General features: G+C 36.6%; 1 protein-coding gene and 1 pseudogene across 2 annotated transcripts; both read left to right on the forward strand.

Moving 5' to 3' along the window:
* The first annotated feature begins 2,575 nt into the window (after positions 1-2,575).
* Positions 2,576-5,472, forward strand: LOC121801559. Of its 2 annotated transcripts, XM_042201073.1 has the most exons (6): positions 2,576-2,735; positions 2,811-2,914; positions 4,042-4,547; positions 4,656-4,685; positions 5,000-5,111; positions 5,204-5,472. In XM_042201073.1, exons 1-6 carry the CDS (start codon positions 2,661-2,663, stop codon positions 5,253-5,255), a joined length of 879 nt encoding a protein of 292 aa, XP_042057007.1. In that variant the 5' UTR covers positions 2,576-2,660; the 3' UTR covers positions 5,256-5,472. The 2 variants fall into 2 exon arrangements, with proteins under 2 accessions (XP_042057007.1, XP_042057006.1); XM_042201072.1 differs by having other exon boundaries at positions 4,042-4,685.
* A 2,496-nt stretch (positions 5,473-7,968) lies between these two features.
* Positions 7,969-11,024, forward strand: LOC121801115 (annotated as a pseudogene).
* The last annotated feature ends 3,531 nt before the right edge of the window (positions 11,025-14,555 follow it).

Genomic DNA, 14,555 nt, shown 5'->3' on the forward strand with positions numbered 1-14,555 from the left:
GTGATGAAATTAAATCGAGTCGTGCATCGCACGGGTGTGGTACTAGTATATAGTACAAGAGACTAAGCTAGGCTATGTTACATCACCGATATGAGACAAAATACAAATAATATATTAATAGTAATTTTAATAATTAATTTATAAAAATTATGTAATTCAGATTTGCTTGTAACTATAGTACGACTTCAAATTATATTTGATACGATGGTAGGAAAATCGTAAGTGGATATCATCATTTGAATTAAATGACATTAGAATTAATAGACAATGTTATAGTTTTATTGAAAATATTAACAATATTACACGTAGGTTACTATATTTTTATGATAAAAATTATCCAAACTTTTAATAAATATTATGATCTTCTTAAATGACTTTTGATTTTAAGTGCAATTGTTTAGCAGTAGTATAATAAAATAGGAAAAATGTGACGGACAATAAAATGAATGAGAATTTAACTGAGATAAATTTTTAAAAATGAACATTGAATTTAAATAGGAGTGTGTAAGTTAGATAAAACGAGGAATCAGTGTCGCCTTGAGAGTGTCCACTATGGACACGCCGCGGCGGTCGCCGCGATTGGGGGCGGAGGGGGGAGAAAGGCGCGGCTATCATAGTGAGGGGGGTGTCCGCCTCGGAGGTGGACGCGGCGAGGGGGGAGGGAGGCGGCGGATGCGGGATAGCCGCGTGCGGGGCGAGGACGCGGCGTGCGTCCCTATAGCCGCGCCTATAGGCGCGCCTCCTATAGCGGAGGACAACCGCCGCGGCTGGCGATTTTCCGATTTTTTTTTTTTTTTTACACTTCAATTCACCTATAAATACACCCCACTCCATTCATTATTTTCACACCATTCCAATACAACATCTATACAAATTTCTCTCACTACAATTTTGGGTCGGAAATGAACAATATGTGGAGAGACAACTGGAATGCTATGCTTCAACAGATGCAACACCAGGCCGCCCAGCAGGTAGCAGCCGGTTTGGCAGAGGAGGCGGAGGCTGCGGAGGATCCGATCCCTCGCACCATTACTCATCGGCGGACAATCCCACGAGACCACGTCGTTGCTCACCAACGTCTAATGGATGATTACTTTGTGGATAACCCCCGTTATCCACCCGAGATATTCCGCCGGAGATTCAGGATGTCACAGCGGCTGTTCAACTATATAGCGACGAATTTGGCTGAGCATTACCGATGCTTCACTCTCCGGCGTGATGCGGCTGGCCGGATCGGGCTGTCCACACAACAGAAGTGCACCGCTGCAATCCGACAGCTTGCCTACGCCGGACCAGCGGACATGTTCGATGAATACCTACAGATGGGTGAGACGACTAGCCTCACAGTGCTTAGGCAGTTCTGTAAGGGGATCCGGGAAATTTTCGGTGGGGAGTTTCTACGGAAGCCCAAACCGGATGAGTGTCAGCACCTACTGGATATGCACGGGGCGGTGCACGGCTTCCCAGGAATGTTAGGAAGTATCGATTGCATGCATTGGGAGTGGAGGAACTGCCCCGTGGCATGGAAAGGCCAGTTCACTACTGGATTCAAAAGCAAACATCCAACGATGATACTGGAAGCCATTGCAGACTACCGTCTGAAGATCTGGCATGCGTATTTCGGCGTGGCGGGTTCGAACAACGACATCAATGTTCTTCAGTCGTCGCCGCTCTTCAACGAGGAGTGCCGGGGTGAGGGACCAGATATCAGCTTCGTAGCCAACGGTACGCAGTACAGTAGGGGCTACTATTTGGCAGATGGAATATATCCTCGGTGGCCCGTATTCGTGAAGACTGTCCGCCAGCCAGTAGGACTGAAGAAACAATATTTCGCGCGCAAACAAGAGAGTGCTAGGAAGGACGTTGAGCGGGCTTTTGGTGTCCTCCAATCGCGGTGGGCTATAATACGGTGTCCGGTACGAGTTTGGCACGAAGATGATGTCGCCAATATTATGTTAGCTTGTATCATATTGCATAATATGATAATAGAAGATGAAGGATTTGCGGCAGAGCGATGGGCGCCGGAAGAGGGCGCAAGTACAAGTCACGGTGTCGCCTCCGCGCCCATCGAGATGGGCGTACCACGGAGCAATGAATATTTGATCCAACGCTTCGCGGATATGCGCAGGACCACATCACATAACATACTGCAGGTGGATTTGATTGAAGAAGTGTGGGCACGTAGGGGAGGTGGTGGCGTTGCGTAAACTTGGTAGTGATTTGTACTAGATTCAATGTAGTGTTCACTTTTAATTTTAATTTTAAATTAGTGTGTTTAATTTTAATTTTTATTTTAATTTGTATTTTAATTTAAAGTTAAATTTTATTTTTATTCTTAATTCGTATAGTCGACTTCGTCTACGTACGTATATCCCGATAAATTTTTTCGTAATTACTTGAAACATTAATAGAATGAAAGTTGATTATAAAATTTGGGGGCTATTGGAGGTGTCCACTATAGGCCGGAAATAGAATTTTGGGGCTATGGACAAAAAATCCGGGGCTATGGACACAAAACTGGGGCGGGGTTATTGGGCGGGTCCACCTTATAGTGGACACCCTGACAGTTCATCCGCCGCCGCTCCTAGCTTTGCCGATTCTTCTCTCCGCTTCAAGTCCATCATTTTTTCCCATCACGATTGTGGAACAGAACACAAGTCATGGGGAAAGAGGGAGAGATTTGGGACGACTCTGCCCTAATTAAAGCCTTCGACCACGCCGTTACCAAATACAAGGCAAACCTCCATGCTTTATTCTAAGCACCGGCTGAAAATTTGTTTTGTATTAATGATTTTCGTTTTCCAATGCAGGCGATGAATGTAAACAGTGGAGAGAAGGCCATTATTAATGCCGAGGAAAATTTACCAGGCGCTGGAGCTGATAATGGAAGCATTGAGTGTGGCTCAAACTCGGAGTGAGTGTGCTTGCACTAATATTTACTTTGATGTGATTTATTTGTTGCAATTTTTATATGCCTATGATGATTATGATGATGTTAATGAAAGTAGGAAACAAAATATGCTAATTAAATCTTGTTTTTTAGTTTAGTGTAAAAACTAGGGCATCAATTTGATGTATGAGAAAAATAGGAACTGCGAGTTTTAGAAAAGATTAAGTTGTTTCCACCAGTTACCTGTCGTATCAGTTACGTAATGAGGAAATGAATATGGCAATTTAGCTCAACCTTTCTTATGTCTTATGCCTCCGTTGTTTATACTGCGCTCTCTGTAATTATGGCTAATCTTAGCATTATTAACTTTTTACTGCATGTTAGACAAGCTTTGCCCCCCTATAGACAAACTGTAGAACTTTTTGAACTATAGTAGGCCGTATCGCACGAAAATAGATTGTTATGGACTTGTTAAGAACCATATATACTTGTTCATGTAATCCTGAAGGCTTTCTCTTAGTTCGATTCGATTTGAGTTTAAAATCTGCCAACGAGATTTGTAAAAGATTCCTCAGGGATGTCATTGTTTTTTGGGAATGGGTTTCCGCTAATCAAGTGCAACACTCTATTAGAGTAGATGTTCTCGTAACAGAATTCTATAGCAGTGCTCTGAGTGCATCTTTGGAGGTGTATTCACGGCGCAATAAGATGTCAGGGAAGCCTGTTTAGGCTTGCTTTATTTACCTTTCAGTTATATTATTTCATTACATGCTATTTTGTTTATTAAGTAGTATTATGTTGAAAGGCTTTTGCTTGGGCCTGTTGATTCAGTTCAGTCCAGATATAAATAGTGGTTTTTGCAGTTATTGTTTTCATCATATGGATGATAAATTATTGAACATCTATAGCTGTGATGGAATTCTTGAGAACAACCTTAACTTTATCAAATTCTGGTGATGTTGTTTAAATTTTGAACTTCAAACTTACATGTATATGCCCAATAGTTTCTCTTTCAGATGCGTAAGCTGGAAAGTTCTCTTCTTTAGTATGAGCATAGTGCTTTTATAACTTCAATTGCAAAGCATCTGAGACTGAGAGCTATATTCATCTATAACATATTTGATGCTAAACTTTCTTGTTATGTGATGAAGATTTGTCCAGAATGATGACAGCCTTTTAAATGGGCTGGAAACCAAAACACAGGTCGTGGAGCCTGCAGAGACGTTAGTAAGCACGGAAGATTCTCCTTTGGAGTTAGGTTCTTCTGCAAAATGTGTTGGCTTTTTCAATATTCACGAGTACCCTGTTCCACCCACCAATGACATTTCTGCTACTACATCAGTTTCCCAATGCCAAAATACGGCCTCAACGGATATAAAACATCAAAATGAGGCATCATGCTATTCGGATGGTTCAGAAGAGTATACCAAGTTGATGAACAAATATTATGAGATTGAGAATCAGAGGCAGCATATTTTCCAGCAACTTAACCAATACAGTAATTGGAATAATCAATATCCCTTTTCCAGTACATCCATGACTGAAGAGTATCAAGCATCTGTTCCTCAACCCTATGAAACTGTAGCTTGTAGCTGCCCATATGGCTGTCAAAATTGGGTTGTTCCACGTAATTCATCACCTGCTGCTTGTTCTGACGGTAACTATATTCATACAACTTGTCTTGCAAAATGTTCTCCGAATGCCAATTCTGAGCCTAAAAAGGATCCTGATTTTGTTAATATGGCGATGGCCGCTGCTGAAAAAGCACTTGCATTAACAAAGGAAGCAAATGGAGGTGAGATGTTTTCAATTGTTTTAATCCGTACATGTTTCGTGCATTATTTATATGCTTTGGATGATTAATTAAAATTTTGTTTATGGAAATATTCCTCCTGAAACTTACTTTTCCATACTTCCAAGAAGTGACCCAACAAAAAAAATTAGAAAACACGGAACAGTATTTTTGTATCATCAATTTAAGAATTTGATGAATTCTGCAATTTAAATTGATTAGCCTTATTGAGTTTTTTTTTAGTTCACAATCTCATAACCAATGTTGTATTGTTGCCTTCCTAAGCAATGTACTCTGTTCCTTATGGTGAATTTTAGGGACATATAAAGAGCTGGGTGTCGAAACTGGGCAATCTCCCGAAAGCAAGTCTACAACAGATCTTGATGTGGTTCTGAGGGCTTGGTACACTGCAGGACTTTATACTGGAAAGTAAGGATATAAGTTGTTTCAGTGCTTATCATCTGGGTTTTGAGATTTCAGTTGATCTGTCTTCATTTGATATTGTCTTCTGTGTGATCTAGGTATCTTTCTGAGCAGTCTTCGGAGGGAAGTAAACAAGGTCGAGGCATTTGAGGTTTGAGTCTATGATGTAATGCAAGCAAGAGAATCATGTCATTTTGAAGCCTACATATTGATACTACTGTTGCAACTGTTTTATTCTATACTAGTTGGGAGGACCTCAATCTATCACTATGTCCACAAAAATAGTCTTCATAGTGGAAGACACATTTTTATACTGTAAAATTGGTAACATAAACTCGGTAATATACAAAAATTATTCTTTGAATAATTCTTCTTAAGAATTTAATTCTTGGAAAATTTGATTCATGCATTTGAAAACATATTAGGATTTTGAAACTATAAAATTCATTTAGTTAAAATAATGTAATAAATTAAAAAAAAATAATATATAATATACAAAATGTAAAACATTAAGGAAGAAGACAACAAAATATAATTTGAATAATCGAAACTTGAATAAAAAAATTGCATTAGTTAATTATAAGTGCTGTGTGAATCTTAAGCATTGATTATTGTAGAGATAACCCATGCTTTGCAAAGATGCGCCATAAAAGTATTTGTTAATTACAAATGATCTACAATAATCCATGCTTTTCAAAGATGCGCCATAAAAGTATTTGTTAGTTACAAATGATCCAATAAAAGTAAGCCGTCCATGTCCGAAAATTGAAAATTGGGTAATTTTTTAAAAAAATGGAAAACTGTGGGATTCATCTTTTTCAAAGCAAACCAACAAACAAGCTGGACCATCTAATGGTAATTCTTGACGATTGCCATTTCTTCTTTTAGTTCACGTTTACTAATGTTTTACAAGATTGTTTGAACTTCTCATCTAGTGAAATTAGTAAATAGGAACCAAAAAAAATCAAATGACACCCATATCAACCTTGCCATAGTCACGGTTACTTTTGCCTATGGATCCACATTCAATGTTTCGTCCAAACCCTGCATAACAAGATCACTTTCATCTTGGTCTGTCATAAACCAAAATCGTTCTTCCCTTCAAACTTCTCGGCCTACATTCCAGTGGTTGTCGTCGCTTCGTTTGATCGTTTCCCATAGCATAGACATTGCCAATTTAAACTTTTTAGTGAGCGAGATGTCACACAGTTCGACCCAAAAGGACTTTTGATCTTTTATAGTGCATTTATATTTTCTTATAATTAAACAAAATATAAAAACTAATGGAGTATTCAAAAACAAGATTATTTTCATATTTCTTCCAAATTCATATAATTTAATACTACCTCCATCCCCCAAAATTTGTACCAGTTTGACCGGGCACGGGTTTTAAGAAGTGGTTTGACTTTGTATTAAATGAAGGAGTGTAGTGGAGTTTGGGTCCCACATGGATGCTATTTTTTATTCTTGTTTAAATGAGGTGTAAAGGGTGTAATTAAAGTTTTTTCAACTATTTTTTTTGTGATTAACATGTATACTTAACAAATTGTCTGTAATTAAAAATGTTATGTGAAAATGACTGCAAAATTGATTAACTACAGTGGTTGAAAAGTCTGCAAAAAAAATTTAATGTATGAGCACACAAAATAAAAACTGCCTCTACATTTCCAAATTTAGGGGCTATCACCCTAATCCATACATTTTGAGAGGGAATTCCCCAACTACCCACAACACTTAGGAGGGAATTCAATTCAAACTAATGGAGGGAACCCCATTTCATACACACAACAATGGAGGGAAATTCAAGCTAGACCTATCTATAAAAGGACTAGCTCTAACTACAACATGAGATTTTTAAAACTAGTGCCCTCAGAAAATTTTCATTACTGGGCTATAGAGGAGGAGCCTGCTGGAAGAGACTCACGCATAATACCAAGCACCACAAAAAATCTGCTAGCTCAAAGTCTGCTGCAATCGAGCCAGGCAGGAGAAGTACCATATGGAGCTATTCAAAAGGCAGCAACAGAGTTTGGAGTATGCAGGAAGACAGCCAGAGAATATGGGCAGAAGCAAAACTCCAAATTCAGAGTGGAGTACCTGTCAACATAAGAGACAGAGTTAAGGGCTACGAGCACAAAAACAAATTCCAGCTTGATGCTGGCAAGGTAAGAGATCTGTCTGTTCTGGAGAGATCTAACATCCGTAAGCTTGCTTCTAAACTTGATGTAAGCAAGAGCACAGTTGGTAGGTTTGTGAAAGAACATCAACTCAGGCCACACACTAATGCCATAAAGCCTCTACTTACTGCCTCAAACAAAGTTGCCAGAATGAGATGGGGTCTAAGCCATATTCAACCACTCATAGACAATGGTATGCTAAAATATCACACAATGCACAATGTAGTGCACATATACGAAAAATGGTTTTATATGACTAAGACTTCAGATAGATACTACCTGCTGCCAGATGAGATTAAGCCATATAGATCATGTAAGTCAAAGCGGTTCATCATAAAGGTGATGTTTATGTGTGTTGTGTGTCGACCACATTTTGCAGAAAATGGAGAAGTGATTTTTGATGAAAAAATATTTTTATTATTCTCATTTATGATATATCTCTCTGATAATTTTTCTTTTATGTATTAATGTACGTATCACCCTCCTATTCAACAATATGTGACTATCTATCCCACACGATATTGAAATTAAATTAAAGCCAATCCAAAAGTCTGTATGTAATTCTTAAAATTCAATATTCATACATATATGGAATCAAAGTTGGACTAAAAATTGATTGATAAATTCAAGCTGCGAGTGTTCCTAGGGCCGGCTTTGTAATTTGCTGTCTGCAATTTATTCCCTCATCGAATCCATATTCTCGTCTCATACATAAAATACATACAGATAGATACACATTCTCGTCTCAAATAAACACACACAAAAACAAACATGCCTTTCCCATGGGTTACAAACGCAAATCATCGAGCCCGATCATCTTCATCTTCATCTTCATCTTCATCTTCATCTTCATCTTCATCCTCTCAATCATGACCATCACCGTTACATCCGATGCATGCGGCCCGAAACACCCGGGCCCGATCGTCCCCACAACTCCGCTCGTTAAATTTCTAGTAACCCTCCAAGAAACCGCATTTCGGGCTTTCGGGCCGAAGGACTTCGACCCGAAGCTCTACGTAGACCTCTCGCTCAAGCGAAACCTCTCGGCCACGGTCGACGCCTTCGAAAAGCTACCGAGAAATGAATCCGGTTCAGTTCTGGTTAAGGAATTGAACCGGTTCATAGAGGAGTATCTGGCTGAGGCCAAGGAGGATTTGGTGGTTGTCAGCCCGGTTGACTACGTGGCGGAGCCTGAAGGCTTCTTGCCGAAGGTGGAGAGCCCAGAGGTGAGGGCTTGGGCCTTGGAAGTGCATAGTCTTTGGAAGAATTTGTGTAGGAAGGTTTCGGGCCGGGTTCTTGAGAAGCCCGAGTTTCACACTTTGTTGCCGTTGGAGAACCCGGTTATCATACCCGGTTCCCGGTTCAGGGAGGTTTATTATTGGGATTCTTATTGGATCATAAGGTTAGTTTTTCTTTTTGTCTTTTTTGGTTATTGTTTTTTATTAGTGGTTGATTATAGATATTGAGATAGACAAATATAATGACATTTAACTGTATATATTTTTCTTGTAATATCTATCTAACTAGAGACGTGTAGTACTATTAAAAAAGGTTCACGAGATGTAAATATGTAAAATTAGATAAGAACAACAAAGATAGAAACAACTTTTTATGCTTTATGATTATGACTTTGACTTGGCTTCACATCCGGAATTTGAAATCTGGTGATGATTTTTTTGGATGTATTGGTTAAGTTTCTACGAAAAATTTGCATATCATAATTATAAAAATTAAATGCTACTATAAAATTTGAATTTATTTAGAATTGTTCGTCCATCCATGTGTAATCCATTATTAATGATGATTTTAAATGTATAAAATATTATTGATGTTTTGTTCTATATAAATGAACCACATTGTTTCATGGACGTTAAATAATCTAAAATTTTATCATATCAGATAATTTTCACTAAATTTTTTGGTCATGGGATGGTTGCAAAATAATCTAAAATCATGAATTTTTAATCAACCGTGATTTGACTGAAATTCATGTATTTGTTGACAAATTATGCTAAATATGCTATCTTGGTCTTATTATAAAAGGCAAATATCAGTATAAAGGTTTGTTCGAAAAATTACTAAAAATCCAATGGATGGATCCTAGTACTAATTTGCACATGGAACAAACTGAAATGAAGAGACAATTTTGAATGGAAATGGAAGGGATGAAGTATAACAATCAACATTGTTACATTAGTAAGTACCATAACCTATGATTTGAGAAGAATGTGTTGTGATGCAGGGGGTTGTTAGCTAGTAAAATGCATGAGACGGCTAAAGGGATGGTCTATAATCTCATCTCACTCGTGAATGAATTCGGTTATCCTCTCAACGGTGCACGTGCCTATTACACGAACCGGAGGTAAAAAAATGATACGAGATAGTCTCACACACGACTCCATTTACTGTTTCAATGAATGTGTTTGGTTATTGTGCAGCCAACCTCCTCTTCTGTAGAAATTTACAATAGAACAAAAGATGAGACTATTGTTTCAAAATCTCTTCCTGCATTGCTCAAGGAGCCCCACTTTTGGAACTCGGGTAACTTCCGATTTCTTGGATTTCGTTATGAAATTATCAGATTTTTTTATGTAGCACAAAACGGTCAAACGATTTTTTAATATTATGTATCTAACTTTATAATAAAATTATTTTATAGTACTAAAACAAACAAGAAATTTGTGTTTGCAGGACACAGAAACAGCTTCTAAACTGCCAAGCAAATGTGCTAAAGAAAAGCTATACAGGGAAATGGCTTCTGCTGCAGAATCTGGAATGGATTTCAGCACTAGGTGGATGAGGTACAGTAATTCTCCTTCACACAAATACAATACTCGTTCCGTCCACTACTAATAGTCTCGATAGAAAAAGAGAAAAAAACATTAAGTCATATTATTAAAAATCGAAAGAGACTAATTTTTGTGGACGAATCTGACCTATTTTCCAATTTTTATGCTTCATGTGTAACAAACACCGTTGACCAAATAACTTTATCGTATGTGATTGAAGATTGTAAGTTGGTGGATGAAGTAGTCTCAAGTCTTGAAAAGAGTGGTCTGATTTGTGCTGCTGGAGTTGCAACATCTCTGATAGAATCAGGGCAACAATGGTGAGTAGATTTAAATTTTGTCCTACAAAATGAAGATTTTTGGTTTAGTATGGTTAGTTTAATTACATGACTTCACATATATAGGGATTTCCCAAATGGTTGGGCACCTACTCAACACATGATTGCTGAAGGACTTGTGAATTCTGGAACTGAAAGGGCTACACAGGTTGCTCGAGACATCGCTATCAAGTGGACCAAGACCAACTATGTCGCTTTTAAGGAGACGAGAGCAATGCACGAAAAATACGACGTACGAAAATGTGGAGCCACCGGAGGCGGCGGTGAATATAAACCTCAAGTAAGTTATTTCATTTTCCTCAATATTTGTTATTTGAAAGATGAAATCCGGAGTACTACTTATTGTTTATTAGAAAAAAAAAATTCTTTTATAAGGAAACGAATTCAATCAAATTTGTAAACTTGTACATTATATGCACATGACTTTGTCACACAACCTGCACTTTTTTTTATTGTGAAATTAAGAGCATGATTTAGTCATTCTTATTTCTGAGCTTAATATATTAATGTGGTGTTGATTGTTGAGCAGACAGGATTTGGCTGGTCGAACGGTGTCGTATTGGCGTTCTTGGAGACATTTGGATGGCCACAGACCTAAAACTTGACTGCACTTGAACAGAGAGAGCATTGACATTTCTATTTGACTATGTAGAGACTTTCTGTATTAAAATAATGATATTTCATGATAAACGTGGATTATGGAAATATAAATTGTCTAATTCAGTTTATTAATCTTATACTAGAAAATAGGAGAAGTGCCATATAAAATATAATTATTCTAATTACTAATTTCTCATATTTCATGAATTTGATTGACACAAATCAAAATTTTGATTATTATTAAATCATAGCCTGAACTTTGCTGAGCATAAACACATCATACGACGTGGACTTTTTAATGTTGTTTTATTTTATTAAGTTTTAATCAATGGAAAATTCATCGATAAGAACTTTTGGGTCAATTATGATCTAATGCAACTTATAGTAATAAAATTGCCTAGGTGACTAGGGCACAACTGGATACTCTTGAAAGTCTATGCCTCAATATTTGTTTTTTGTTTATTCCATCATTAATCATGTGTTCCTATTTGAGGTGACAAAGAAATTGTCAAATCACTAATGTCAAAAGGAAAGAGCTTTCATCATTGAACAATATAAATGGTTTGCACATTAATAGTCCTATTTTTTTCATTCTCTATTATATCACTGCTTACTCATAGCCAAAAACGTAAAATTAGATTGCAAAAGGCAAAAACAGTGAAATATATAATCATCTCAAAAGATAAACTAAATGGTGTGCCAACTCGAAAGAGTGACCATAAAACATGATGCCAATCTTAGGATACTCTTAGTTTAATCATATTCTTCTATTTCATGCCTTTTGGTAAACCCCCTTTAATTCCTTTTCTTTACCTTTTGCCAACCGTTCATTTTTCATTTGCTCTCAAAATAAAATGATCATTAATTAAGGGTAAAACTATCATGAAGTACTGGATAATTCTTTAGAGGAAGCACAAACAAATTCTAACTACGCTCACACAACAAACAATACAATCTCCTCAATTTGTGATGTGATGACCACAAGTAGAAGAAAAAAATCTAACGAAGGCAAAACTAAGCCTAAATTTGTGTGTGGCGTACACAAACATTGTAACACATACCATAGGAATATCGACGAAGGTAAACCATAACCATAAACTGCAATAATAATTGGAATTTTTCAGATTTTTTTGGATTATTTTGTTGTCGTTTCCCACTTGCCTCTCTTGGTTTGTTTTGTTGTCGTTTCTTGGATTACAATTGGTTTTTAGTGTTGTCTACTCCTATATATTGCTTTATTATTGGTAAAAGTAGAAAAGTGTCTCACTCCATGCTTAACACGAATAAATTGATTAGAACTTTAAAACAATTATAATAAAATTACTTAAATCTAAAACAAATCCTTATTCAAAAGGATTCGAAATGTAGGCACCAAAATAACTCATCTCCGTATTGTTCTAGAAAATTGATAGCTTTAAAATTCTGGAAACTAAATACTACCTCCGTTCACGTTAGGAGTCACATTTAGTGTGCGCACAAGTTTTAAGAAATGTAAAAAATAAGTTAGTAGACTATGAGTCCCACTTTTATATATATATATATATATATATATATATATATATATATATATAGGGTTTTGATCCATGCAAAACCATTCTTAATACAAAAATGCAGAACCAAGCATACAAAAGTCATTTTTAGGTCATTGTAAGCTTATTTTTACGTCATTATAGTAAGGATGACATGAAATGATCTTAACATGACCTCAAACCCAAAGTTTATAATATGACCTAAAATTGCTTTACAATGACCCTCCGTGTTTTTGTTTAATTATTGACCATTGGATTGTCAAATCTCATGGTCAGGATTTGGTCTGGATTTTGTATTGAGATCAAGTTTTGTATTGATCATTTTCCTATATATATATATATATATATATATATATATATATATATATATATATATATATATAGAACCTACTTCTATAGGGTCATGATCTATGGCAAACACCTCTTAACCATATAACTAGAGAACAAATAATAGCCACAAGATCAAAAAAATCAAGGGCTAGTATTAATTTTTGAATTTAAGGAGAAATTAGTTCCCTCAATCACAAATTTACTCTATAATAACAAGGCAGGGGTATAATGGTCATTGCATATCCAAAAATAGGATACGTCGGCAAATTAGAATTCATCTCCTCTTCTTCTCTTCTCCATCCTCATCACCGCCTTGTACCTGCCGTTGTCGCAGCGGCGGCAGGAGATTCAACCTCATTGTGCGATTCAACCTTTTCTTATCTCTTCTGCAAAATTCGCGCGATTCAACCTTCTCGTCAATGTTGGTGTCGTCGTCGTCACGTTCTGCAGGAATCGGACGCTGAATTGGAGGAAAAATGCGTCGCTGATGGTGGAATTGGATGCTAGAGATGAGCGAATCCAGGTTTTGGAAAGGATTGTGGAGAAGTAGAATCGGAAGATTTGGCGGAGTAGGAAATGCAGATGTGCTTTGATGAGAAGGAGATGGTGATTAGGGAGATCGGCGGTGGAAGGAGGTGGATGATCACAACCATTGCCACTGCTGCTGCTGTCATATTCTACTTCCATGCTCACATAAATCATTGATTTTTGTTGATTAGAGTTTCAGTTTTGGATAATTGTTGCTAAATAATGCACTTAATTTGCTTCAATTTTGTGTTTGCTGCACTGGCATATATTTTTTATCACTACTATTATGAGAATTTGATTTCTTGAATCTTGATGGTGCTTGAGTTTGGAATTAGATCACTTCATATTTATGTGTTGTTCTTTGTGTTTTGTAAACAAGAGTGAAGTAAAATAAGAATAAGAGTGATGTAATTTGTAAACAAGAGTGAAGTAAAATCAGAATAATAGTGATGTGTTTTGTAAACAAGAGTGAAGTAAAATCAGAATAAGAGTGATGTGTTTTGTAAACAAGAGTGAAGTAAAATCACAATAAGAGTGACGTGTTTTGTAAACAAGAGTGAAGTAACTTAACAATAAGAGTGTTGTGTTTTGTAAACAAGAGTGAAGTAAAAGAGTGATTTGTTTTGTAAACAAGAGTGAAGTAAAATCGGAACAAGAGTGATGTGTTTTGTAAACAAGAGTGAAGTAAAATCAGAATAAGAGTGATGTGTTTTGTAAACAAGATTGAAGTGTTTTCTGAACAAGAGTGAAGTGTTTTGTGAACAAGAGTGAAGTAAAATCAGAATAAGAGTGATGTGTTTTGTGAACAAGAGTGAAGTAAAATCAGAATAAGAGTGATGTGTTTTGTAAACAAGAGTGGAGTAAAATCAGAATAAGAGTGATGTGTTTTGTGAACAAGAGTGAAGTGTTTTCTGAACAAGAGTGAAGTGTTTTGTGAACAAGAGTGAAGTAAAATCAGAATAAGAGTGATGTGTTTTGTGAACAAGAGTGAAGTAAAATCAGAATAAGAGTGATGTGTTTTGTGAACAAGAGTGAAGTGTTTTCTGAACAAGAGTGAAGTGTTTTGTGAACAAGAGTGAAGTGTTTTGTGAACAAGAGTGAAGTAAAATCAGAATAAGAGTGATGTGTTTTGTGAACAAGAGTGAAGTAAAATCAGAAT

The sequence above is a fragment of the Salvia splendens genome, chromosome 4 (assembly GCF_004379255.2).
Source record: "Salvia splendens isolate huo1 chromosome 4, SspV2, whole genome shotgun sequence".
Lineage (NCBI taxonomy): Eukaryota > Viridiplantae > Streptophyta > Magnoliopsida > Lamiales > Lamiaceae > Salvia > Salvia splendens.

What these genes read in the sequence shown, in the direction of transcription:
- LOC121801559 (XM_042201072.1), top strand. Translation starts at nt 2,661, where the DNA reads ATGGGGAAAGAGGGAGAGATTTGGGACGACTCTGCCCTAATTAAAGCC. An exon ending in ACGCCGTTACCAAATACAAG is followed by an intron (nt 2,736 to 2,810) that starts GCAAACCTCCAT and finishes TTTCCAATGCAG; the next exon opens with GCGATGAATGTAAACAGTGG. An exon ending in GCAGGACTTTATACTGGAAA is followed by an intron (nt 5,112 to 5,203) that starts GTAAGGATATAA and finishes TGTGTGATCTAG; the next exon opens with GTATCTTTCTGAGCAGTCTT.